This window comes from Perna viridis, chromosome 8 (genome assembly GCF_037379345.1).
Source record: "Perna viridis isolate PV_CMFRI_1.1 ecotype Kerala chromosome 8, ASM3737934v1, whole genome shotgun sequence".
Taxonomy (NCBI): Eukaryota; Metazoa; Mollusca; class Bivalvia; order Mytilida; family Mytilidae; genus Perna; species Perna viridis.
The window spans coordinates 3457524-3484254 of record NC_142452.1 but is presented as its reverse complement, the minus strand read 5'-3'; the positions used below and the strand labels follow the sequence as shown (position 1 = coordinate 3484254).

Here is a 26731-nt window from a genome sequence, read left to right as displayed (position 1 = left end):
TCCTAGCTGGCTGAGTGGTCTAGGGCGCTGGACTTAGTGCAGGCGGTGTTGCCATACATGTCACAGCAGTTCGAGTCCCGCGGAAAGACCAAAAATTTGACAGTTCTAACATCGTTGGGGAATTTTCAGACCCTTCTATAAGTTTACGTTATCTTCCCTGTATCAATTTGATCCGATGGAGTCGTCACATTCTGAGACGTTGTAAATATATATATATATATATATATATATTATATATATATTATATATATATATATATCTACTAGGATCGTTAATTAAGTTGCAAATGGCAGGTAATTACATCCCTGATTCATGAAAACTAGTTTTCCTTCTGAAATTGGCATCCGTACTAATGGTGGATGCGGGTGGGGAGAGGGGAGGGTGCAGTGGCTTCCGTGGTCGGATCCCTACTTTGTTGTAAACTTTTGTTCATTTCGCGCAGAATTTGGGCAAAAAGAAAAATAAATACCTGCAGGATTACCTTATTAGAGCCCGGGCTTAAACCCCTCTTAATTCTGACAATTTTTAATCAAAATTTAATCATTAGAAAACCGTCATTATATTGCGTTAAAATTCCGTCGTGTTCCGTAACGTCTCTAAAATTAGAATCCCTCGATTTTCACGTCAAGACAACGCCGCCACTCACGTTATTTTCAAGGAAAAACACTCATCTAGTTTTCGACAGATTAAAAAGTATTCCTATAACCCAACAAAGTACGTTATACCGTGAAAAGCTGAGGATCATCGCCTCGCAGTGCGCATAAGGTTATCATAGGTGTGATCATCATAATTTTGGGACAGATTGGGGGGAAATTGACATGCGTAAGTACTCACACTTGAAAATTAACAGTAAATTATTTGTTAAAAAACAGATACTGAATATCTCGATGGAATAAGCTACTGGTAATACCCGTCCAGGAAAGTTGACAAGCATATCCCTGCGTCTGTCCCCTATATTTAGTACACAAAAATAAAGGGGCGTGTTCGAAGTTTCTGATTGGTTAGAAGGTACTTCCTGTCAAAGCGAAAACACGTGCAAAAACTGGACGGTGCAGGAATTTTTAACTTTCTTAACTGCACTTATTGGTTGACCTAAAGGTAGTTTGTCATAGAAGAGAAGACAATTACACGTGCATTCATATTACTAAATTAAGATATGTTGTCATTTGTAAATAAGTGTCTAATTGTTTGTGCTTAAAAAAGGGGGAATGTTCCCGGGTAAATTCCTTATTGTGTTTGTTGAGTCTCACCAAGTCCTCTGAATTCCGAATACTAGATATGGGAATACAAAGTGACTGTGTTAGTTACTTTTGTGCCTTTTAAAAAGCATTTTCATGAAAGATTGAAAATTATTTTCTAAGATTTAGTGTAGCCACTGTAGGGCTGGCAATAGCAGGGAAGGATTGTAATTTCTGGGCCTTCATAACCACTGTCAATAAATTTCTGTGCCAGGTCAAAATGGTGGCTTTCAATACATTTTAATCATATAAGACAACTCAGACGGTCATATCCTTGTCAATGAATTTACAATTGTTTAAGAAAAGATTTAAAAAAAAACATGAAGCCAAAAATCTGCATTACAAAGTCTTTTATTTTCATTTTTTATTTTAAAGAGTAATCAAGGGAACCAAGGTTTTAGCGGTTTATTTGAAATATTTGCATAAAAGCGTATTTTTGAATTACATGTACGAATATAGAAAATGTTAAAAAGTTTACTTTTCTTGAAATGAAATCATAAAGAATAATATATTTGATATGTATTTATTGTATTTTTTTGGTAAAAATGTTTTTAACTCAGATATTTTGAAATTATAGTCTACACTTCAACTGCAAGATATCAATAGTTAAATTTGATAGAGATGGAAAAATCATTTGATAACTTAAAGTAAGTTCATTATGTCATAATGAAAATAATTAAATTTTGGTGTTAATTACTTTTGATCATCAATATATTAAGGTGCCGAAACAGAGCGTATGTGATTACAAATGAGTTGATAGCATACTTGATCTTTTGCTTTTGACACTTGAGTAGCTTGGTTGATTGATTGATTGTTGGGGTTTAATGTCCGAGCAGCAATATTCCAGCTATATCTAGACGATGAACATGAAATGGATGATAAAATGAACATGAAATAAAAAATGGCATGGGACATCAGGATAATAGGGTCGACAAATTTTGATTGCCACAAGATGAAAGGGAGGGATGGGTAGGGTCAGTCAATTTAGCCTCCTTTGGCGGAGTGCAAAGGTTCCTACTCCTATCGAATACCACAGCAGGGATCTTTAACGTGTGAGGAACGTGGCATCTTTCCTAATATGGTGCACCACTATGGTTTGTGGTCAGGCTTTCCGTATTATAGCCTCACAACCCCAGCATGTAACACGCCAGGGGTACCCCATTCCACCACCTGGGGCACACATCCCAGTTGCTCTGTGGGCTGAGCGTCTAGCCCCCAGCAAGGTTCCTGAGCACTATTTAGTCGCCTTTTACGACAAGCTTAGCGCTGCTACAGGCCTATTCTTTTGACACCCAGACCTGCACGGGGCTGAGTAGCTTTGCCAAGCTTTATATTTGGCATAACCCCTAAACATCCCAGTCGAAATCATAAACCTGTCAGCATGTCAGTCGATTGTAAGCAGTGTTTTTCCACATCAGGAATCAGTTTATTGTACCTGTTGCAACAAATTCTTTCACAGAATTTGTTTCAGCATCAAGCAGACCACTTACAGACAGAAGAAGGTTTCATCGCTAAGTCCCAGCTGCAGAAAGGACTCTTCTTTCCATTGGTGATGCTACTCTTCCTTGCACAGACACAACAGTTGACTTATACTCAGAGCACACCGTTATACACAGAGAGCAATTTTTCTCATACAGTGTAGGTTGGTCAGCCTGAAGTGTCTTCGGCAGGAGCATCCATATAAACAACAACGTCTAGGGTTGGCACCACCGCTTTAGCCGCCATGCCAAGAAATCAACCTTCTACTTAGTCATAAAGCTCATCAGCCAAGAAAGTTCCACTGCAGGTCAAACTCATCAGCCTGGGTTAACTGAAACGTCGTCAGAAGAAAAAGACCGTCATCACCCAGGGTATGCTGTTCCAACTGTGGTAGCAGTATGCAGACAAGATTATCTTTGTCAGTCGCCTCCTGAAAAAGTGTGGTAGTGTTATGGCCCGACCATCTAGACAGTGACTTTATCATTTGATTGTGTTAATGTGTTTCAAATAAACTCAGTGCTTTGTTTACATGTATTGATAATTTGAATGTAATGACTTATTAGTTGATCTTGATAAACATATTAATAATTTGTCGCTTTATATATTTTAATTGTATGAAAAAGGTTTCAAAATAATAGAATAGAAAATCCACAATGACTGAGCCTGTACCAAAAAAAAAAAATTTCCCCACAAACATTAAAAAACTATACAGACAAAGGATTATATAGCTTAATATTTCAATCAGAAAATAACAAGATCCTGCCATGTAAACTGGTTTCACAGTCGAAGCAGAAAGGTCTGAGTTGTCTGATAGTACTATTAGTCCTGTAACACGGTCTGAGTGGTCCTGTAGCATGGTCCGTTTAGTCCTGAAACATGGGTTGAGTAGTCCGGAGACACGGTCTAGTGGTCCACAAGCTGAGATGTCCATTATTCTCAATAACAATGTAAACAAGTCAAGCCCACTGACCATTCACTCTTGAAAGTGAATTTGAATCAGTGAACTAGGTCTGAAAAAAAAAATGTTGGTAAGTATGCTTCTTTTGAGTCTGTGAGGTCTAATGTCCTAACCATAATTTAGAGTCTCCTAATCCTAGATTAGCTGTATATTTTGTTTTTTTAATGGAATAAGTTCAGATAGCATTAAGGCCAAGTAAACTTAAACAGTAGATATTCGTCGGTTTTGTTCACACAAAATATGGGGTGGTGGGAGGATTTTATTTTTATTTCTTACCAGATATTTGCTAGCTTAATTGTATCTGAAGGTGGTGTAGTAATTAACAAAATTTGTACATGCAACTCAGAATAACACAGTAATACAAACACTTTATTTTTTTTCAAACCACTGGAAAAAATATAAACAAGATTCAAGTACTAGCAAATGTCTATTACAGTTACTCAGAGCTGAAATTTTATTGGTCAGATGAATTATGTTGTTCGTGCTGCTATTATGTATTTATTATGTGCAGGAGACCATGACTGAGGTTATTCTTGTTATTGGAAGTGGAGGTCGAGAACATTCGTTGTCATGGAAACTTGCAAAGTCACCAAAGGTCAAAGTAGTGTATGTAGCTCCAGGAAATGCAGGGATTAGCAAAGAAAACAAGTTAGAAAATGTTGGTAAGATAGATTATGTCAATTTTGATTCTCTTTTATTTGTGTCATGTGCTTAAATGCCTAAAGTCGCAATATATTAAGGATATTTTATCTAGCCGTAGAATTTTAAATTCAGTCATAGGTAGAGTGCAGGGTTCTAATTACTATGAAATTACTTTAATTTGTGGATACCAATTTTCGTGGATCAGGTAAGAAACACAAATTCTGGGATTCTTGAATTCATGGTTTATAAGTTTCAGTAAACACATCAGTGGGAATCTACTTTTGGTTGGGAACCAAATTTCGTGGTTTGAACTACCCATGAAAACCACAAAAATTGGTACCCCACGAACAATAGTACATTCCCAGTAATGGGTTTCTGATGTCTTTGACTACAGTATCCTTATTAGGAGACTTTTAAAGTACTGAATGCATTAGCTTGGTCCATAACTCAATTTTATAATGATTTTAACACACTTCTACACATACTTTTGATTTCCCCAAGGAAGCTTGAAATTTCAAATGGTCCTGTAATATCTTGTTTTAGTATATCACTGTCATTGTTAGCTAGCTAGAATTAAGAAAACATTTCTAGGGGCCAACAGGACTTCATTCTGCCAGAATGAGTCCATCTAATAAATCCTAAAACATATGTTACTGGTAGGTCCTTTATGATATTAAAGCAAGGAATTCCTCCAGTTCTCCTCAGTATACATGAAGGAATATTTTTGCATAAGTAGCATTTGGATCATTACAAAACTTGAAGTCCTTGAAAAAAAAAACAAATGTAATTGGTTTTTGTCCAGTTTTTTAAAAGTCTGGACTACATGGTATTGTATATGATTTAATGGTATGTTTTAACATAGAATTCCATCCTTCTTTGTTCATATTATTATGTATTACATGCCATTGAATCATATGTTATACATTTGTTGATTCTGCCATGCTTATTTCAGTTTTAAATGTGAAAGACTTTGATAAAGTTGTTGACTTTTGCAAAGATCAGATGATTACATTAGTAGTAGTTGGACCAGAAGACCCTCTGGCTGCTGGAATATCTGACCACCTTCAGAAACATAGTGAGTGGTGACTTTTGTTTGAGTCATTATGGAAGGAATTCATAATTTACAACTGGTAATTCTAAGACCCCTAAAAACAATGGGGTGCATGAGATCTTTCCTACGCATAATCTTAGTTCAGGTTTTGTTTAATACTCAAATGTTATTGATCACATGAGAAGTTATATATAAAAGCCAAGACCACCTGAAGAAAATCTAAGACTGAAGTCTTCAAAGTCGCCAAACGTCAAATATTCACTGTCACTGATTTTAACGTACTTTCAACATCCGAAATGGTACAAATGCGATATGCTCTAAAATCGGGTGACTTCCACTAAAATCTTGGTTCCCTTGATATTATTGTGAACTCTTTCATTACCGTTATGACCTGGATGGCTATATATATAGATATTGGTGTCCTGATAATATATATGACCCTTATATAATCAATTTTAACGAACGCCTTTGTTTGAAGCGGAAACTGGATAATATTACATAAATTCAATGCTAACCTATCATTATCTTTTAATGCAAACTTTCCGTTATAATACAAGCTAAAAAAACATGCATAGACATGTGTATGATGTGTTTTAAAAAAGGTACATCGTGGCGATCTTTGGGTCGCTTATGATATTGACCAGTGAACCAGATTATGAACCTGATTGAGCAGCTGGTAATGAATATTCATAAATATCGGGGCGTGCTAAAGTATATGACCTATATAGTCTTGTAAAGAGCCTCAGTGCCTGAATTGGAAACTGGGTAATGTTCAAAATTAACCAATCATTTCATTAAAGTTCCTGTTCTCATACAAGCATGAAACACATGTAGAACACGTGTAGGAAACTTAAGAGGTACATTTTTATCTCTTATGAAGCTAGAACTATGACACTATAGTGGTGAACACAGCGAGGATCTGCAGCATTTAGTGGTGTATAACTACATATTTATGCAAATCATATGCAAATATTAAGTACAAAAATTACAAGTGCAAGGAGTCGTTAACAATATTAGCGACTTAAAAACAACATACATTGCTATGTAATGAATTTCACATTAAGAATTTATATAACGTTTAATAAAATTAATTGTGGTTTGGATCACTGGAAATTTTACTTCAGTTTGTAACAAAGTGGCAATATCTGTGAGGGTGATGTTCACTCATTTCAAAAGTAAATGATTTTTCCCCACATTGCATCAGCTCAATTTAAATTTCATATTAAATTTGTTTGACTTATATATGGCTTTCATCTTTGTGACAAGCCTGATATGACACGAATACCTATTTATTTGCTAAATATATGCGTAATTTTCTATCGTTGAGATATCAGATGTTTTGGGCCTAGTGCTGCTGCAGCTCAGATTGAAGCCAGTAAAAGTTTTTCAAAACAGTTCATGGCCAGACATGGTATACCAACAGCCAAATTTCAGACATTTACTAGCCCTGAAGAAGCTATTGCACACATTGAAAGGTTTGTTGATGAAAGACTTTTCCGATCTTATATCGCAAAATTTAATAGCCTGCAGAGCAAAACAGTAAAAAGTGTAAGTGGAGGAATATTTATACTCCCCTTCCCTACACTGCCTTGTTTATCTCCAGTAGTATTTTTTGCCATAACAGTTGTCTCTGCAGCTACTTGTCACAATCACATTTTATTATATACAGTTGGTGTACTATAATGTGAGATTTGATTTGGGAGACAGTAACTTCTTGTTTGACAATTTGACCATATATTTTTTATTTCCTTACAGCTTTGTCTAGAACCACTTTTCACAACTTGTTACTAGGAAACTGAACTCTGTAATATTGAAAAAAGCGAACAATATCATTGCTAAATGTAGAGATCATGTCAGCTTATTATATGTGTTGTTCTAATTTTAGTGCCAGTTATAATGCATTGGTTGTAAAAGCTAGTGGTCTATCAGCTGGGAAGGGTGTTGTAGTGGCCAAGACTAAATCAGAAGCCTGCCAGGCTGTAAGAAATATAATGGTGGTAAGTGTCATGTAGTGGCCAAGACTAAATCAGAAGCCTGCCAGGCTGTAAGAAATATGATGGTGGTATGTGTCATGTTGTAGTGGCCAAGACTATATCAGAAGCCTGCCAGGCTGTAAGAAATATAATGGTGGCAAGTGTCATGTTGTATAAAACCAATTGGTAAAAGTAATGTTACTGGAAAATGAGATTACAGGTTAATTGTCAATTTAAATTAAAATCAAAATAAAATGTATATAATTTTTTTTTGGCTTTTAGTGGAATTGAATTATATATGTAAGTAAGGTTTGGTCTATCTGGCCATCTATTCTCATTGAAAATGCTGTTACACCTTTTAGTTAAATATTTTATAAACCATTTGTAGCAGATGTGTTTTAATGCTTTCTTGATAAAACTTCAAACTTAAGTATGGTGTCTAGTTTTTTGGAGTAGGTTAAATTAATGCCCTTTCTCTGAAATGTTCTTTGAAATGCTTTAATGTCTAAGTTTATTTTGAATTTTGATAAAAGAAAACATACAGAAGATGTGCTTCAGTGATAAAATTTCATTGTGAGTGTTGTGACATGATTTTGCAATGGCCTATTTTTTAGCTCGCCTGGACTGATACACTACGAGGAAATACATTTTGGCCAAAATCTCTGCTAATACAGAGCCAATGGTAGCAAAATTTGGCAGAAGTAATGAATGGGAAGATTTCTACACACTTTTCTTGTTGATAAAATAGCTCCAGAAAGCTAACTTCTGATTGGCTGAAATTTCTTGAATAAACTCTTCTGACATCCCAGGAGCTACTATTTGAAAGCATATTTTGACTTTTATCTTGCTAATGCAAAACCAGTGATAACCCAACCCTGAAAAATTAAAGAACTTCTACACACATGCTTTCTTAAATATAAATAAATAAAATATCAGTGGTAAAAACTTTTCTTGTCATAAAAATACCTTTGTATAGTCCAGTACCCATAAGAACAATTTATACTCCCTAGAGCCTCTAGTTTAATATCTAATTAGATGCCTTATTTTATTTATGTTGTTAATTTTAGAACAAAAGTTTTGGATCAGCTGGAGAAGAAGTAGTTGTTGAAGAATATCTAGAAGGAGAAGAAGTATCAGTAAGTCTAAAATAATTATCACTAGTATACGGTATATCATTAGAAAATATCACTAGTATATGGTATATCATTAGAAAATATCGCTAGTAAATTGTTATGGTATGGTCACAAAAATCACCACTAGAACATCATTATGTTTCAGGCATAGAGAATTATCACTAGTTCATTATGGTGCAGTAATAAAGAATTATCATTAGTATACCATTATAGTATGAAAGTGAAGAATTATCACCGATACATAATTATGGTACAATCTTAAAGAATTATCACTACTGATATATCATTATGATACAAAAGTAAAGAATTTTGGTATGGTCATTGTCTTACTAAAACAAAAAAAGAAGATGAACCATCATTCTCCCTTAATGACAGAACTATACGTACCTAATAGTAAACAAAGTCATAAACATCTCGGAATAACTTCTATGACAAGATGCAAAAAGGACGTCCCATATAAATGACTTGATCAAAAATATCACAAAACATTTAAAATGTTGCGAAAATTAAAATACAGACTAAGTAGTAATAATATTTTTAAGCTTTATAAAGTTTATATTTGGCCATTATTCGAATAGTTGTGAAGTCTGGGATAACTGTGAAGTCATTAACTCAACATGTCTTGAGAAGTTACAACTAGAAGCCACAAGAATTGTCCCTTATTTTTACTCTTAGTGATCATTTTTCTTGCAAAGCTGGCTTAGAATCATTTTCAAATAGAAGACATCAAATAAAACTACAACTTTTTTTGATATTCAAAGCAGAAATGGCCCAAATTATCTCCAAAATTTATTACCACCAACAATTCAAATTACTACTAGCTACCCATTATGAAATGGTTCTGATCTGATTGTACTGTTCTGTCAACTGTCAATGACCATTGATTCATTTGTCCCGTCAACTGTCAATGACCATAGATTCATTCGTCCCGTCAACTGTCAATGACCATAGATTCATTCGTCCCGTCATCTGTCAATGACCATAGATTCATTTGTCCCGTCAGCTGTTCATGAATGGAATAAACTTGATAGATCAACTAGTGAAGTACAATTCTCCTCTAAAATTGAAAACAAATTGTTGCATCAGGTACCTAGTTCATACAGACCAAAGCCTTCTTACTATTCACATGGTCCCTGTAAACTTATATCATCTTAACTCAACTTCGATGTTCAGCTTTATTCCTTAATGTGGTATGTGGTATTATATGAAGTCCACTGTGCGGATGTGGGGCACTTGAGTGAAGATGTTCACCACTTTTTCATGAAATGTCCAAATTACTTCAAGATCCGAGAAACTCTTTTACAAAATTTAGCTAGATTAAATCTGTTGATATAAATTAATGTTCATTTACTCACTAGCGATGACGAGAGTCTATCAAGTGAAACTAATGTAGTAATCTTTGATGAGGTATTATTAAGATACATAAAAAAAGTCGAAATGCTTCCTTCTAAGTTATTAAGTCTTTTGTCAAAAGGGGTGTCTACTGTTGTCGAGTCCAATTTTTCTTTTATTATTTTTGTTTTTGTTTTGTATTTAAATGTCCATTAGAAATTATTGTTCAATTGTTGTATGCTTCTTTGTTTATATTGAAATTGCTGTGATAAATCGTATTGAAGGGGAAAAGACCACTTGAGTTGGGAAAACTTATGTCAATCCCCATTTCTTTTATAAGCGAATAAAAATTGTAACTCATAAAAATCATCTGTAGAGCATCATTATGTAACAGTCATAAAGAATTATCATTGATGTATCATTCAGTTGAGTCATGAACATTTCAACTGTACATTGGTCAAAGCACAGTCTTGTCTGATGAAATGCTTTATTTACCTATTTTGAATAGAATACTTTGCTGTGGTCTATGAATAAAATAAGATACATAATTTTCCTATGGTGTATATGAACCTGTTCTGAAATCCTTTGTCTTAATAAGGTTCTAATTGTTTACATTACCAGCTGACTACATTAAAGTGTAGAAATTTTCAGAAAAGTTCTTGTTTTTCAAAGATAAAATGTCTTACTACTGTAAATTTGCATTAAACATGTATTTTATGTAGGTATTGGCATTTTGTGATGGGACTCATGTGGCTCTGATGCCACCTGCTCAAGATTATAAACAGCTGAATGTGGGGGATCATGGACCAAATACTGGAGGGATGGGGGTCATTTGTCCCTATCCTCAGGTAAGTTGATTTATTTTAAGATATTTAAAGAAAAACTAATTTGCAAAAGAAAATTTTGGCTGTTCATACTGTATTCTCCATGAACGTACTACTCTGTGTAAACAGCCAAAACTTCTTCACTTCCATTATAAAAAAAAACCACCTATATATAGATAGACTATTTCATTCTGAAAAGCACCAAAAAATATAAAATAAACAGACAATGATTGTAGGTTAGAGTGAGTATGACCCCAATGAAAATGAAGATAATTTCTTCCACTTAAATTACAGGATTTTTTCTTAATTTATTCAAATGATTATCACTGGAGGAAACCAAAGAAGTATTCACATATTGGCCGATATTTATGTGTTGTTTTTTATCCTCTCACAAAATAGCTCTGTTAAACAGAACGAAATTAAGTATTTCTTATCTTTTTTTAATTTTCCACAAACAATATATTGTACATTTGAATTAAGAATGAACAGCATTGGCTGTTTCTTAGAATGAAGAAAAATCCCATTTTTCCTTCCCTTTCTATTCCAGTTCGTCCAGTCCATTTGCAGATAACTTACTTTAGTATGCACTTACAAAGTTAAGGAGCTCAAAATTGTTAGGGTCTAATTTCCAAAACCCTCAATTTTAGACCTAGAGCCTTTTCAATTTATTTACTTGAGCCCTGGACCTTGAACCATTATCATTGGCACTTTATTTAGGACTTTTGGTTTTCCTTAAAATTACCATTAATTAAACAATAGGAAAAGGACCTTCCTATCTGGAAAGTTAATTTGTTTCCCTGAAGTATTAAACCTTGACCAATATTTCATTTCATCACAGATTACCAACCAAGAACTGCAGATTATAGAGATAGATATAATACAGAAAGCAGTTGATGGACTTAGGTCAGAAGGAAAGATGTATAAAGGTATTCCAAGTGTACACTGACAATGTACAAAGGAAAATACTCTTTTTTATTAAACAGCCTTGGTGGTCTCATGGTAGCTTGCCTCAAGTGGGGGAGATTCTGGGTTCCATGCCTTGGCGGACTCATGGTAGCTTTCCTCATGGGGGAGATCATGGGTTCTATGCCTTGGTGGTCTCATGGTAGCTTGCCTCCAGTGGGGGAGATATGGGTTCCATGCCTTGGTGGTCTCATGGTAGCTTTCCTCGTGGGGGAGATCATGGGTTCCATGCCTTGGTGCCCAGTGCAGGTCTGGGTGTCAAAAGAATAGGCCTGCAGCAGTGCTAAGCTTGTCATAAAAGGCAACTAAATAGTGCTCAGAACCCTAGCCAGGGGCTAGGGCGCTTTGCCCGCTGAGCAACTGGGTTGTGTGCCCCAGGTGGTGGAATGGGGTACCCCTGGTGTGTTACATGCTGGGGTTGTCAGGCTATATTACGGAAAACCTGACTGCAAACCATAGTGGTGCACCGTGTTGGGAAAGATGCCACGTTCCTTGCACGTCAAAGACCCCTACTGTGGTATTCTCCCGGAGTAGGGACCATAAGGCTCCGCCACAGGAGGCTAAATTGCGCTACCCTACCCACCTCACCCTATTTCTGGTGGCAATCAAAATTTGTCAACCTCATTTTCCTTGTGTTCCATCCCATATTTCATTTCATCATCATTTCATGTTCATTTTATTATCCACTTCATGTTCATCGCCTGAATATAGCTGAAATATTGCTGCTCGGGTATTAAACCCCAACAATCAATCAATCAACCATGCCTTGGTGGTCTCATCGTAGCTTGCCTCCATTGGGGAGAGATCCTTTACCGGCTGATTAGCACTATATACCTTGATTATTGGTTGTCACTGTTTCCAGTATGCATGAGATAGAGTGACAGAAAAGTTTGCCAAGAAGGATGACACAGAAAATAATAACTTTTTATATTATAATTTTCTTTCCCTTCCTCTCGGAACATGTTAGTTCTGTTTTATTTTATACTTTTCTTTACCTTCCTCTCCGAACATGTAAGTTATTTTACCTTCCTCTCGGAACGTGTTAGTTCTATGTTTTATTTTATAATTTTCTTTACCTTCCTGTCCGAACATGTTAGCTCTATGTTTTATTTTATAATTTTCTTTACCTTCCTTTCGGAACATGTTAGTTCTGTTTTATTTTATAATTTTCTTTACCTTCCTCTCGGAACATTTTAGTTCTATGTTTTATTTTATGATTTTCTTTACCTTCCTCTCCGAACATGTTCTATGTTTTATTTTATAATTTTCTTTACCTTCCTCTCGGAACATGTTCTATGTTTTATTTTATAATTTTCTTTACCTTCCTCTCAAAACTTGTTAGTTCTATGTTTTATTTTATAATTCTCTTTACCTTCCATGTTTTATTTTTGTAGGAGCATTGTATGCAGGATTGATGTTGACTGATGAAGGACCTAAAGTCCTAGAATTTAACTGTAGATTTGGAGATCCAGAGACACAGGTAAGTTAAGGTAGTTAATCTGTTTATATTATTAATCATCTCTGAAATATCAAATTTGCTGTTTGTCCCTTATCAATCTTCTGAGCAAATGTACATGTTTATCTCTGCTCTTACACATCTGCCATATTCTATTGGAAAAATATCTTAGCTGGTTAAAATGCTAAAATACTTGTTTATCACTAATCTAAAAAAAATATCGTCAGAATTTCAACAAAAGTAAAGTTGTTACAAAATGCACATTTATATAATAGGTACAACAAAACTAGGTTACAATTTTAGATTGTTTTTTTTTTTTAATAAAAAAAAAATTACTGCAATTTTTATGAGACTTATTTTCTCATCTTTCATTCTTTAACAAAGTCTGAAAAAATTAACCTAAAACAATTGTACTCAGCTCTGCAATACAATTTTTAAAATGAATGTGTATAAATCCTGGGTGGGCAACTTCCTTGGAGATACTGAAATTATTAAACAGTGGCACAATCTGATATCATAATATGAGATGATATGAACACAGTATCAATATACAATGTTTATTTACAGTTTGATATTGTATGCAAAGTAATGATAACTGAGTAAAAATCTTTTCAGGAAAAAAAACATGCAAGAGGCATCACAAGTTTTGTTGCATATATTTTCATGCCACAATTTGTTATAATAAACACATGACAAGGAATGCATACATCTCTCATGATATCTTATCAGACTCTAGTAACAGCAAACTTATGATTAAACAATTGTTTTTTAACCATAAGGTTTTTGGTGAGCAGGGGTATTCTTTATAGGGTTTCTGATGAGCAGGGGTATTCTTTATAGGGTTTCAGGTGAGCAGGGGTATTCTTTATAAGGTTTCAGGTGAGCAGGGGTATTCTTTGTAGGGGATCTGGTGAGCAGGGGTATTCTTTATAGGGTTTCTGGGGAGCAGGGGTATTCTTTATAGGGTTTCAGGTGAGTAGGGGTATTCTTTAGAGAAATTTCTTAAGTTTAGATTTAAAAGCTGCTGTGTATTTGGTATTCAGTTTTACATCATATAATAGATATATTTTGTTTTATTTATTGAAGACAATACTAAGTTTAATGGAATCTGACCTGTATGATGTGTGTGTTGCTTGTGTAGAAGGAAAGCTACAGAACAATAGACCTGTATTTAGCCGGGACAAACACGTGGCTGCCGTTGTTGTTGTGAGTGGAGGTTACCCAGGGTCGTATCCTAAAGGCTTTCCCATAACTGGTAGGGGTTTACTCCCATATAGGCAACATTTCAAAAATTTAATTTCCCACCTAGCAACATTGTTGAAATGTTAATTCTCACTTAGCCAATATAGTTAAAATGTTAATTCCCACATAGCAGACATTGTTAAATTGTTAATTCCCATCTAGCCGACATTGTTAAAGCTATTAATTCCCACTTAGTCTACATTGTTAAATTGTTAATTCCCACCTAGCCAACATTGTTAAAATGTTAATTCCTACTTAGTCAACATTGTTAAATTGTTAATTCCCACTTAGTCGACATTGTTAAATTGTTAATTGCCACTTAGCCAACATTGTTAAAATGTTGATTCCTACTTAGTCTACATTGTTAAATTGTTAATTGCCACTTAGCCAACATTGTTAAAATGTTAATTCCTACTTAGTCGACATTGTTAAATTGTTAATTCCCACTTAGCCGACATTGTTAAAATATTAATTCCCACTAAGTCGACATTGTTAAATTGTTAATTCCCACCTAGCTGACATTGTTAAAATGTTAATTCCTACTTAGTCGACATTGTTGAATTGTTAATTCCCACTTAGCCAACATTGTTAAAATGTTAATTCCCACTTAGCCAACATTGTTAAAATGTTAATTCCTACTTAGTCGACATTGTTGAATTGTTAATTCCCACTTAGCTGACATTGTTAAAATATTAATGCTGAAAACATAATGCTTATGGGAAATGAAAAGTTTTCATACAGCTTGAAATGAATCCCAGTTTAATAAGTTGCTTTATAAAAGGAAAAACAAAATAACATAATGGCTATCAGCTGAATGTTGTGTTTACTTAAAACATTTCATTCTAGGATTAGATGTAGCAGTTAAATCTGGGTTACAGATATTTCATGCAGGGACCAGTACAAAAGATGATACTTTAGCCACCAGTGGTGGAAGAGTCTTAGCTGTTGTTGCCATAGAAACATCAATGAGAAGGGCATGTGAGAGGGCTACTGAAGGGGCCCAGTTTGTACAATTTACAAATTGCTTCTACAGGAGTGATATTGGATTCAGGGTTCTAACTAGGTATGAAGTTGGGATGTAAGTCATAATTTACCAGAATGTATTATCTTAAAGGATGTCAATGTGCTGATAGCAAACAAATTAAAATGCATCAGTGATGTTGTTTGCATTAAATTACCTCTGAAATAAGTCTGTTTCCCATGATTTTAAAGTTTACCAGTTTGTCCAAAATCTGGCTCAATAATAATCCCAAATAAGATACTTTTTTTCACATTAGTAGTCAGAGGGTAGGGTATGGTGTTTCTGTTCAAAAGTATACTTGTCAAATTTATTTGAATTGTCTTTTTCTTGACATCCTGTATAAAGTTAATCATTTTAAATACAAACTCAATGTTTTGATCAGTTGTTCCTAATTTGAATATGTGACACATATTTTCCCAATAAGAAAGGATGAGATAGTTTTGGAAAACTAAGCATTTAGGCTGTAGGAGAAGTTATTCTGAATAGCTATGCACATGTTATGCAACTGTTTATTTAAAAAATGACAGTTAAACTATCTCCCAAAACATCAGATATCTATGAAAATCAAGACCTTGATATATGTATAGGGTAAAACAATATGTCCCCTAAATTTTAATTGCAGAGGCATACAAACTTGCATAGCAATTGAATTGTTATTATCATTTATTACCTTCCTTACAGAAACCGCTTGCAGTCCCAGATGACTTACAATGATGCTGGTGTCAATATAGAGACTGGAAACAGTTTCATACAAGCCATTAAACCATTGGCCAAGTCTACAACAAGACCTGGTTGTGATGCCATGTTAGGTAGCTTTGGTGCCTTGTTTGATCTGAAAGCTGCAGGGTTTAATGATCCTGTCTTGGTATCTGGGACTGATGGAGTTGGTACTAAATTGAAGGTAACTTCTAAAGCTAATGTCTTGGTATCAGGGACTAAGGGAGTTGGTTCTTAATTGAAGGTAACTTTTAAAGCTAATTTATTAGTTTTAGGGACTAATGGGGTTGGAACTAAATTGAAGGTAAATTCTAAAGCTTATGTAAGGGTCTAATGGACTTGTTATACAAAAAACATTGTCTTCACTCACTGTTGATTAGTAGCAGCTTTACAACACCAAACCAACTATATTTTCAAGATGTGCCTTGCTGTGGTATTACTTGGGGTGGTTACCCTAAATGTATGTTGTATGATTATTACTGTGAAAGTACTGAACTTTGTGGATAAGGGAAGAAACACTTGTTAGTGGATTTTTGAATTCATGGTTTTGAGGTGTATACACATCAATGGAAATTTCCTTTTCTTTGGGAACAAAATTTCATGGTTTGGCCTGCCAAAAAAAACCCACAAAAATTGGTACCCCACAAACAATAGTACTTTCACAATATTTATGTGTTTAATAGTGCCATTGAAATGAAATGAAAGACAGTTGTCTGCTGTTCCTATGAGTCTGAATGGAACAAACACTATCTATGTGAATTGTGCACACAGGCATTTAATATTGAAATATGCTTTTAAATTATTCTGTATCATTAAATTTATACAAAGAGGATATCCTATGGAACCCTAACAAATCATTTAGAAATATCAATCGTATGCATGTTTATTTATATAAAAAAAGTTCGAATGACATACAATATTTACAGATTGCTAAAGATTTTGGTCGCCATGATACAATAGGGATTGACCTTGTTGCTATGTGTGTAAATGACATCTTAGCTCATGGTGCTGAGCCCCTTTTCTTTTTGGACTACTTTTCTACTAGCAAGCTGAGTGTTCCTATGGCAACAGAGGTCATCAAGGGAATCACTGAAGGTTGTCATGAGGCGAAATGTGCTTTAGCAGGTATATGACCATATCAAGGCTCCAGAAAAATGCTGATCATCGACCAACAAATTTTGTAAATGACCAATACTATTTTCCAGTGTGGGACATAAAAAATAGTCAACCCCTGGTGAATTACAGTTAGGGTGGTTTTTTTGTTGTTTTTTTTTGGTGTGTAAACATCTTGTCTACCTGTCTCCCAATTGTTTATAGGAAATTAATTGACCAGTGTACGTCAATAGTCTGAGTGAATGTACAGCCACATGTGACTTTGTGATTTACCTTTACTGATTCATTGATTGCATAATTATATTAATGGGACACATTGCCTTCAGCATGCATCCTGCTGAAGGCAAAGAATTAAAGTGACTTGAAGAAATTTCAGACTATTTATTTTTTTGATTTTGTAAAATTTTACAAACACTGTTATGTAAAAAACTGTCAGTCAAATACATTGATACTGTATGGACATGTAAAATTACTTGTTGCGTAATTTACTGTGATACACATCTGATTTATTTAACTTTATATACCTGATAACTTTTGAAATTTTAGATGTGACAACCTGTTTATAGATAAATTCTAGTGTAAAGTGTTCAATCTTAATTGATTTCTGTGAAAAATCAATTCCATCCAAGACTATTGCTACTAATCATTCATTGTTTGAAGGAAATCAGTTAAAAATGGAGGCACTTTACAGGCCTTAATGATTGGTTTTTTTTTTGTTTTTTTTTTACAAGTGTGGACACAGACTGGTATTGTTTTTTTTTTTTTACTAAGTCACTTTCCCAAAAACATGGTCCCCCTTGATGGATTTCTGTAAAATCAATTTCATCAAGCTTTTATGTTACTAACCATTCACCAAAATTATAAGGAAAACAGTTAAAAAATGGAGATCAAGAGACAAGCCTAAATCATTGATTTTTACTGTCCCCCCCTCCTCGCGAAAAAGTGTTCCCTCGTGAATAGTTCTGTGAAAATCAATCCCATCAAAGATTTTATGATTTTTAATTCTAACCATACACTAAAGACTGAGGGAAATCTGTCAAAAAATAAATGCACTATACTGGCAATGACAAATCATTGTGGATGGATGTACGGACAGACTGGTCAAAAACATTTACACCCACATCAATAAATAAATCGTGCACATTTTCCCAACTTTATAATGATGTCATTTTAAAGTGGAAAAAGGTTATTATATTATTTGTTTACACACAGACCTGGTTCTAAAAAATTTAGACATGTTCCAAGGACAGTATTTGTCAGATTGATTGTGCAGTACAAAATGTTTGGTTGCCGGAAAATGGTGATAGTTCCAATTGTGATCCATTTTCTACTTGTCCATCATCTAAAACTGATTGCTTGTTGATGATTAATTCTTGTCATAAAACTTTCCATTACCCATTCAAACAGCAATTAACACTTTTTGTCAGATTTATGACTATTCTAAAAAAATGATATTGAAACATAAATTTCAAGGTTTAAATTCTAAGTTTAGTAAATCATTTTCACCAAATCAGGTTTTGGGCCAAATTTATCCTTAAATATCGTGTTAGCAGCATAAAGGTAAAATTGTTTTAAACAAGCTTAAATCCTGTAATTTGGCAATCCTTATTAACTGTTACTTTCTGTGATTAGATCAATGGACAATTATGAAATTTAGTACTAACGTCTGTAACTTCTAATTAAGTGTCACACCTCACTGAAGAACATTTATCATTTTGTTATAAGAATAGTAGTTATCATTCCCCTGATAACTTTCCTCAGGTGGAGAAACAGCAGAAATGCCTGGTATGTACACAGGCAGTGAGTATGATCTGGCTGGGTTTGCAGTTGGAGCTGTTGAGAGATCATTCATTATACCTAGATTGGATCAGATGATAGAAGGAGATGTTTTGATTGGTTTACCTTCCAGTGGCCTTCACAGTAATGGTTTCAGTTTGGTACGGAAGGTTGTCCATAAACTTGAGTTGACCTATGACATGCCATGCCCATTCCAAAGAGGAACAAACTTAGGTAGTGAAATTGAAATTTATAGTCATTAAGACAGTGTGTTTAAAAATTATAAAAATTTCTTCTCTTTATATAAGTTTTATAAATAAAATGTTTATAAGCCTTAACAGTATCTGGCATAAGGTTAGTGGCTACAGGCATGAAGCTCTTTCATTTTCTTTGATAATAAACATTGAAAGCCTATATAGATAATATTTAGACTTTTACAGTCATGTATAGCAGGAAAATGAAGGTGAATTTTGTGACTTGGATTTGCTTAATATTTCTTAGAAAAACTGCTTATCTTTATTGTAACACAAAAAGCACACTGTCTGGGATGTTTTGTATATAAACAAAAAAAGTAATACAGAATGTTTTCATATTTTACAAAAACCCTTGGTTTTTAGGTGATGCCCTTCTTACACCAACTAGAATTTATGTGAAAGAGTTACTGCCCCTAATGAAGGAGAGAAGAGTAAAGGCCTTTGCCCATATCACAGGTGGAGGACTAGTTGAGAACATAGCTAGAGTTATACCCCCGGAATTATCAGCAGTTGTAGATGCCAATAAATGGGAAGTACCCAAAGTGTTTGGTTGGCTGGCTGACAAGGTATATGTACCTAAAACATTTTGTTTGTCTTAGTTCTCTCTAACTTATATACATTGCTCTAAGCAGTATACAAATATTTTCAGGACTAGTGTGAGTTAACTTCGCTAGTATGCAAATGTTAGTTAAAGTGTCTTATCACAATAAAACATTGTCAAAAAGTTGGATTTTAAAGACTGTTTAGTATAAAAACATTTTGTAACTGTGATATAATTTTGTATGCACTACATGTAGAATGAACTTGTCTGCATTCTGTACATGACATTTAAGATTTACACTTAAGCTTGTTTAAGGAAGGAAAAGCTTTAACGTTCAAGAAGTTTTTGACTACATTTCAACTAATGTTTTCTGCAATATTAATGTTTAAAACATTTTCTTTTGTAGTGACAACAGATATTCCTAAGTAACTAATTCATAATAATTTTTTGTAGGGAAACATTAATGTTAAAGAGATGAGTAGAACATTTAACTGTGGGTTAGGTGGTATATTGGTGGTTAAATCAGCTGATAGTCACCTGGTCACTGAACAGCTGATCAGTAGTGGAATACAGGCTAGTGTTATTGGATCTCTGGTTTGTAAAGAAGGTAAAGACATGAACATTCTTATATGAAGTCATAATGAACATTCATATGTAGTCATAATGAACATTCAATAAGAAGAAAGCTTTTATAGTGAAAAAAAAAATAGCACAATATGTTTATCTTTTTGGAGTGCTTTATGAAAAAATAGAAAAGTCTAGCTTTATAATTGATTTAAATTTTAGTGGTAATTCACAGTCCAGCAGACAAACTGGATATTTTTGTGAAATGTTTTTGTTACAGTCAACTTCAAAGTCTATGATTGATGCATGTGATAGAAAATTTTCAGTATAATTTCATGGTTCATTAGCTGAAAGACATGAGCCAGGAAAAATACAAGGCCAAAAAATAAATAAAAGTCTTGTTTTCTGCTACCAAGTCTTTGAGTGGTTTTTGCAGCATGGCTGCTTTCTATTTGTATAGATAAACCAGTGGTCATAGAGAAGTTAGTAGAAGCATTAGATAAGAATTGGCCCAGAACTCCTGTTTTACTTCAGAGGAAAAAAGTTGGTGTTCTTATATCAGGATCAGGTAATTCTAAAGACTTATTGAATGTAATATATGTAATATCATTGTTGGACATTTGTTATTTTTCACTCTGGTATATGACCCTGAAGGAACATATTAAAATAATTAAAATGATGAAGCAAAGATATATAGATTCTTCTTCAAATTTGAGTTGTTAGGATTGTTAACTCAAAAGATGGTTAAATTTTGATTTTATTATGTGAGCTTTTGTGAGCATGTTAAAATCTAAATTTTACTACAGAGCATGTAGAAGTGATTTTGAACAAGACTAAATCAGTTTCTCCTATGAAATTAGTAGAAAATTTTGAAAATGTATATTGGCTGGAAGCCTCTCATCGAGATTGAATAATCACATGGTGGTTAAATAGTAGTAGGCATTTTAATTGCACGCTATGAATGAAATATATGACAATGAAGTCCATGAAACAAAGAACCGTGTACAAGTTTATACATCTATAGGGCATTAAACACTAAATCTGCAGGATCTTATTGGTTTCTAGTGAACAAAAATGTTGGAAGCCATAGGACAATCATGAAGTTCATATTTTTTTTTAGAGTGGCTTTACAATATTCTGGTTTTGCACGGACATTTGTTTAAAAATAAAATAGATTGTTCAGATTATATAGATTTTAGATAAAAGCATATTAAGTATATGGTTGATTTCAACATTTTCTTAAAGGTATTATTCCAAGTTAAGATGGTTGTAAATTAATAGTTGTTGGGGTGTCCGACCTCTGGTCTGTACTTCCTTCATTTCGTGCTTCCATGACATAAAAGAGTATCCATCTCTTAACGATTACTCCTTCTACACCATTGAATGGAATTCAGTGAAACTTTCATAGAATTCTTATTCCATATTCTCATTGTGCACCTCGAGTTTTAGATTTTGATCCAGATAAATTTAGAGCTGTCTTTCATGAATTATGAAAAACATGGGTTACCCATCTTTTATCTGTTACTCCACCTTCACCACTGAATGGAATTTACTGAAACTTTCACATAATCTTTATTACATGTTCCCATTGTGCACCTTTTATTTTAGAATTTGATCAAAAACAATTTGGTGGTAAAAAAGTGAATGTTATGATTGGAATTCTGTGATTTTTCTAGTTTGTACTGCATGTATAATTTCCATACTTATGAGGACATCTTTTTATAGGAACAAACTTACAGGCATTGATTGACAGTACTTCTGAACTCAACTGTAACAATGCAGCACAGATAGCACTGGTGATATCTAATAAACCTGGTGTACAGGGTCTGGACAGGGCAAAAAAAGCTGGGATACCCACAAAGGTTTGTAGAGAGATTGGTCAGGGCTGAGAAACCTGGGATACCAACTAAGGTTTGTAAAGGGCAATATAAAGCTGTGCCCAGGGTACTATTTTGCAAAAGAAAATTTGAATTGTTAAAAAATTCTATATTGAAAGAATTAGTTACATTTTGGATTATAATCCAGAAGAAATTTGAATTAACTAGGATGTTTAAACAATAATATTGAATGTATGCTTTAAATGTACACTTGTACCTGTGTTTATTAAGTAGCTAATATTGTTAGCAACTTCTCGCACTCATACTTTACATTTGCATATGATTTGCATAATTACTTATTACTATTCCACATTAAGCTGCTGATCAGTGCCATGTTTACGATCGTAGCTTCGTAGTTCTAGCTTCATATGAGATCAAAATGTGCCTCTTAAATATTATACATATGTGTTCTACGTGTGTTGTTTGCATGTGTGAGAATGGGAAGTTTACATTAAAAGATAAAATGATCAATTAGCATTGCACATTACCCAGTTTCCGATTCAGGCACAGGGGCTCATTACAATTGACATAATAGATCTTATAAATTATCAGGGCCCCAATATCTATATATTGCCATTGCCATTTTTAATCAGGTTCCTGGTAACTAGTTGTTTTGATTGAAAACATTTGGGTCATTGTGGTTATGAAAGAGTAATCAAGATTCTTGAGGAAGAGTAATCCAGGGACAAAGACTAGTCATGGAAGACTGGAGTCACCTGATTTTAGAGCATATCACATACATGCCATTTCGGATATTGAAAGTAAAATCAGTGGCATAGAATATTTGGCGATTAGCGACTTTGAAGACTTCAGTCTTTGATTTTTGTGTACTTTAACATCATGATAGGTGATATCACACAAGGACTACAAGACCAGAGAGGCATTTGATGAAGCTTTACATTCAGCATTGACATCAGCTGGTATAGATATTGTCTGCTTGGCAGGATTCATGAGAATTCTGACAGGTAAGTAATGCTGCCTGTACTTTCCAGTGTTTTAAGGCAAAATTTAAACTTTGTGTCACAGTTGAAAAGTTAAAATACAGTATAATTCTAAGAAAAATTATTACTCTTGGCTTTGAAAGATGTATGAAATTTAATAGATATGGAGTCCAAAAAAAGTTTCTATGGAGAGAGTTTAATATGCTTGTCTTCATTTTCTTTTGGTTTTTAAAATTTTCATTGCTGTTGACCATTACATTCATAATGATCAGGCCTGGGTTTTATAAATAAAAAATCGTAAGTTCAAGCTGAGAATTTCCTCAAATCCTGAGTTTTTCCTTGAATCTTAAATTTCAGATGAGCCCATCGGTTAAAATTTGAGTCAAGGATGGATTTGAGAAATTCTCAATTTGAGATTTTTATGAAACCATGCACAGACCTTTTATAACCACTTTTATATAACTGGTATTATTACAGGTAGTTTTGTTAACAAGTGGAATGGTAGAATGTTAAATATTCATCCCTCCCTTCTTCCTTCCTTCAAAGGACATAATGCACATGAACAGGTCATCAAAGCTAACGTTAGAATATCAGGATGTACAGTACATTTTGTAGTGGTAAGTTATGGTTAATTAGTTAAGAATGTTATTGTTTTAATAGGAACAGAACGCTAGTGATGCTTCAATAATATAGGGGCAATGAAACATAACGGCTCTAAAATGTCAGAAATGACATGTGATTTAGACATGACTTTTAATGCTGGCCCAGATCCATTGTTTAAGGATGTGTTACTTTACCTTTGGTTGAGATATCACCTATAACAACATGGCATCAGAAACTTAAGTCATTATTTAGTACAAATAGCTCCATCCCTCATAGGCAAAGTCATAAATCATTTTAGACTGAAATATGACACATCTGAAAATTGAAAACACAAATTTTCTTAAAACTGTTTAATGAAGTGTTTACCACTTACACTGTTTTAATTTTACATTGTGTTTTCTGCATGGTTACATTTAGTTTTAAGACCTAGATATAGAAATATTATTGAGAGAATATTATTATTGAACTGACATTTTAAGTTCCAAGATATATAAACCAACTTGTTTGATTGCAGGAAGAAGTAGATGGAGGGGCTATCATTGTTCAGGAATCGGTCCCTGTTTATCCTGGAGACACAGAGAAAACTCTGTCAGACCGTGTAAAGACTGTGGAACACAAGGCCTTCCCTAAAGCTCTAGAACTTGTGGCCAGTGAACAAGTATCTCTTACTGCAGATGGAGTTGTCAACTGGAAATAGATTACATACTGATCAAGAAAAACACATGATGTTCTGTCATTTAGATCAACAGATTATAACCTTTGATAATACAAAGGTGCTGCTATAATTTTCTTTTTAGAAATTGAATACCACATAAGAATCCCATGTGTAATAAAAAAGTGTTGGCTAAATGTAAATGCAATTAATTTAAAAAGTGGACATTAAGAAAATTGAGTCAAAATAAAAGAAAGCCAGTGATTATTGTCGATGGACATAAATTCTTTATACATGTAATGATATTAATATAATTACAAATTTTCCAGTATTTTGGCACAAAAGGTTCAGATTTTTTAGTGCTATTCAATTATAAAATTTGAAAAAAAAATGGTGCAAAAGAAGATCGCTTAAAGTATATTAAAGACTACTGAGTTTACACAGATTTTTAGGACTGTTTTATATATATTTTCTAAACTTGATGTAATTTCCTGTATGTTGTTTGTCCTTGATGAAATTAGTTGTATGAATGTTTTACATAATTGTTATACAAGTGCCATTATTATTGATCTCAAAGTTAGTTGTTACAATTATTATATAATGAAATCTTTCAGTATTTTGAATCATTGCATATTAAACTTTCCAGTGTGATTATTCTAGCTTTTAATCAAGGCCTCCATATTGTGTATACAAGAACAAGACTGTTTGACAATATGGAGCATATCATGATAATCCCCATATGACTTTGATCTGAAGGTTAAATTTGTGTTATGAGAAATGTTTATTTGGGGGTGGGGTGGGTATGCAATACTTGAGAGCATGAAAACACATGAGAATGGTTCCCAATATTTTTATCTTTAAGTTGAGGTTAAAATTTAATATGAAATAGAAATCACATGATTCTCTGGAAGTTTTATATAAGACTGTAAGAAATGTGTAATGGAACAAGAGTGTGTATAGAGAAGGGATACTGATTTTCACAATGTGCCATATTCTTTCCTAAATAATTATCACTAGATACAATTACAATTTATTATTCCTTTTTTATAATCTATATATTTTTGGTTACTTATCTTTTTGTTTCTATTCACCAATATAATCACTAATAGTGCCATAAATTGAAAATAATTCCAACCATAATGTTTTGCATAGTATTAAAAAATTTTCATTTTGAACATACACCTGCATAATAGTTCTTGGCTTTAATACTCATAAGTTTTACGGATGATTTTGTCCAATCAAGGTTGTGTATTTGTGGTTACTGATCTCCAATGTACATTTATTTATATAATTGTGCATTTAATGTAATGAATCTCAATTTATTTTACTCATACAAGTATATACATTAGTAGTTTTATTAACTGTGGCTAGTTTATGTATTGAATTTAAGATAAAAATAAATTGTTAAATCAACACATGTTCATTTTTTCAAAACCCAAATCTTTACTACCCCCTTGACCCTTAAAGAAACCTCATACCAATGTTACTTTAGATAAATACACCTTCTACTTATAGGTCTACACCCATACTGTAGTAGGTTTAATTACAGGTTTGTATAAGAACCATTTATATTAAAAAAATGTAGTATGTAGAAAAAATAAGTTATCTCAACACTTCACAAGCTTTCAAAAATAAAATTTATGATGAAATTGCCAATAAGAGTTGCATCTAAGGTTTTGAAAGTAATATCAACTGTCTGTTCTGTTGAATTCTATTGGCAAAAAAAAAAACATTAAATTTTTCTTGACTTTATAACCAGTGGCATGTTTTTCTCCACCTCTCCTATCTCTTATGGGACATACTGGTTACATTTACTCTATTAAGATAAATGACAGAGTAATCAAGGGAATCAAGGTTATAGCGGTAATCAAAAGAATGTATTCCAGGGACAAAGACCAGACATACACAACAAAGAACATAAAGTAACTAAAATCATACATACAAAGTAACAAAAGCAAATGAGCAACTCGGACTCCACTAAAAACTGGGAGCATGGACCAGGTGCACTGGTAGGGTAAGCATCCTATAGAAATGTAGACTTATCACCCTCTGTTCACTTATGTATAGTGATGGGAACAAATACTCAACTTGGTTGGAAGGCAGAGTACTTGAATACTATTTAAGTCGCCCTGTGAGGTTCACTTATGTATAGTGATGTCAACAAATACTCAAGTGCTTGGTTGGAAGGCAGAGTACTTGAATACTATTTAAGTCACCCTGTGTGGTTCACTTATGTATAGTGATGTCAACAAATACTCAAGTGCTTGGTTGGAAGGCAGAGTACTTGAATACTATTTAAGTCACCCTGTGTGGTTCACTTATGTATAGTGATGTCAACAAATACTCAAGTGCTTGGTTGGAAGGCAGAGTACTTGAATACT

General features: G+C 33.7%; 1 protein-coding gene across 4 annotated transcripts; it reads left to right on the top strand.

Annotated features, from left to right (window-relative positions):
* The first annotated feature begins 620 nt into the window (after nt 1-620).
* On the top strand, nt 621-25763 carry LOC148608974 (trifunctional purine biosynthetic protein adenosine-3-like). 4 transcript variants are annotated; one of them, XM_088541631.1, is made up of 21 exons: nt 621-714; nt 4187-4337; nt 5270-5392; nt 6696-6843; nt 7254-7365; nt 8409-8477; nt 10529-10654; nt 11469-11556; nt 12988-13073; nt 14136-14304; nt 15138-15354; nt 15994-16213; nt 16956-17154; nt 18904-19152; nt 19536-19738; nt 20167-20320; nt 20738-20845; nt 22003-22139; nt 23002-23119; nt 23573-23712; nt 24213-25763. In XM_088541631.1, exons 2-21 carry the CDS (start codon nt 4193-4195, stop codon nt 24393-24395), a joined length of 2994 nt encoding a protein of 997 aa, XP_088397757.1. In that variant the 5' UTR covers nt 621-714; nt 4187-4192; the 3' UTR covers nt 24396-25763. The 4 variants fall into 4 exon arrangements, with proteins under 4 accessions (XP_088397757.1, XP_088397758.1, XP_088397756.1 ...); XM_088541632.1 differs by having other exon boundaries at nt 666-775; XM_088541630.1 differs by lacking the exon at nt 621-714 and adding an exon at nt 1014-1098.
* The last annotated feature ends 968 nt before the right edge of the window (nt 25764-26731 follow it).

Excerpts from the sequence above, each read along its gene's own strand:
- LOC148608974 (XM_088541631.1), top strand. The coding sequence starts at position 4,193 with ATGACTGAGGTTATTCTTGTTATTGGAAGTGGAGGTCGAGAACATTCG. Across the intron at positions 4,338-5,269 it reads AAACAAGTTAGAAAATGTTG|TTTTAAATGTGAAAGACTTT; the intron begins GTAAGATAGATT and ends TGCTTATTTCAG. Across the intron at positions 17,155-18,903 it reads GGCGAAATGTGCTTTAGCAG|GTGGAGAAACAGCAGAAATG; the intron begins GTATATGACCAT and ends AACTTTCCTCAG.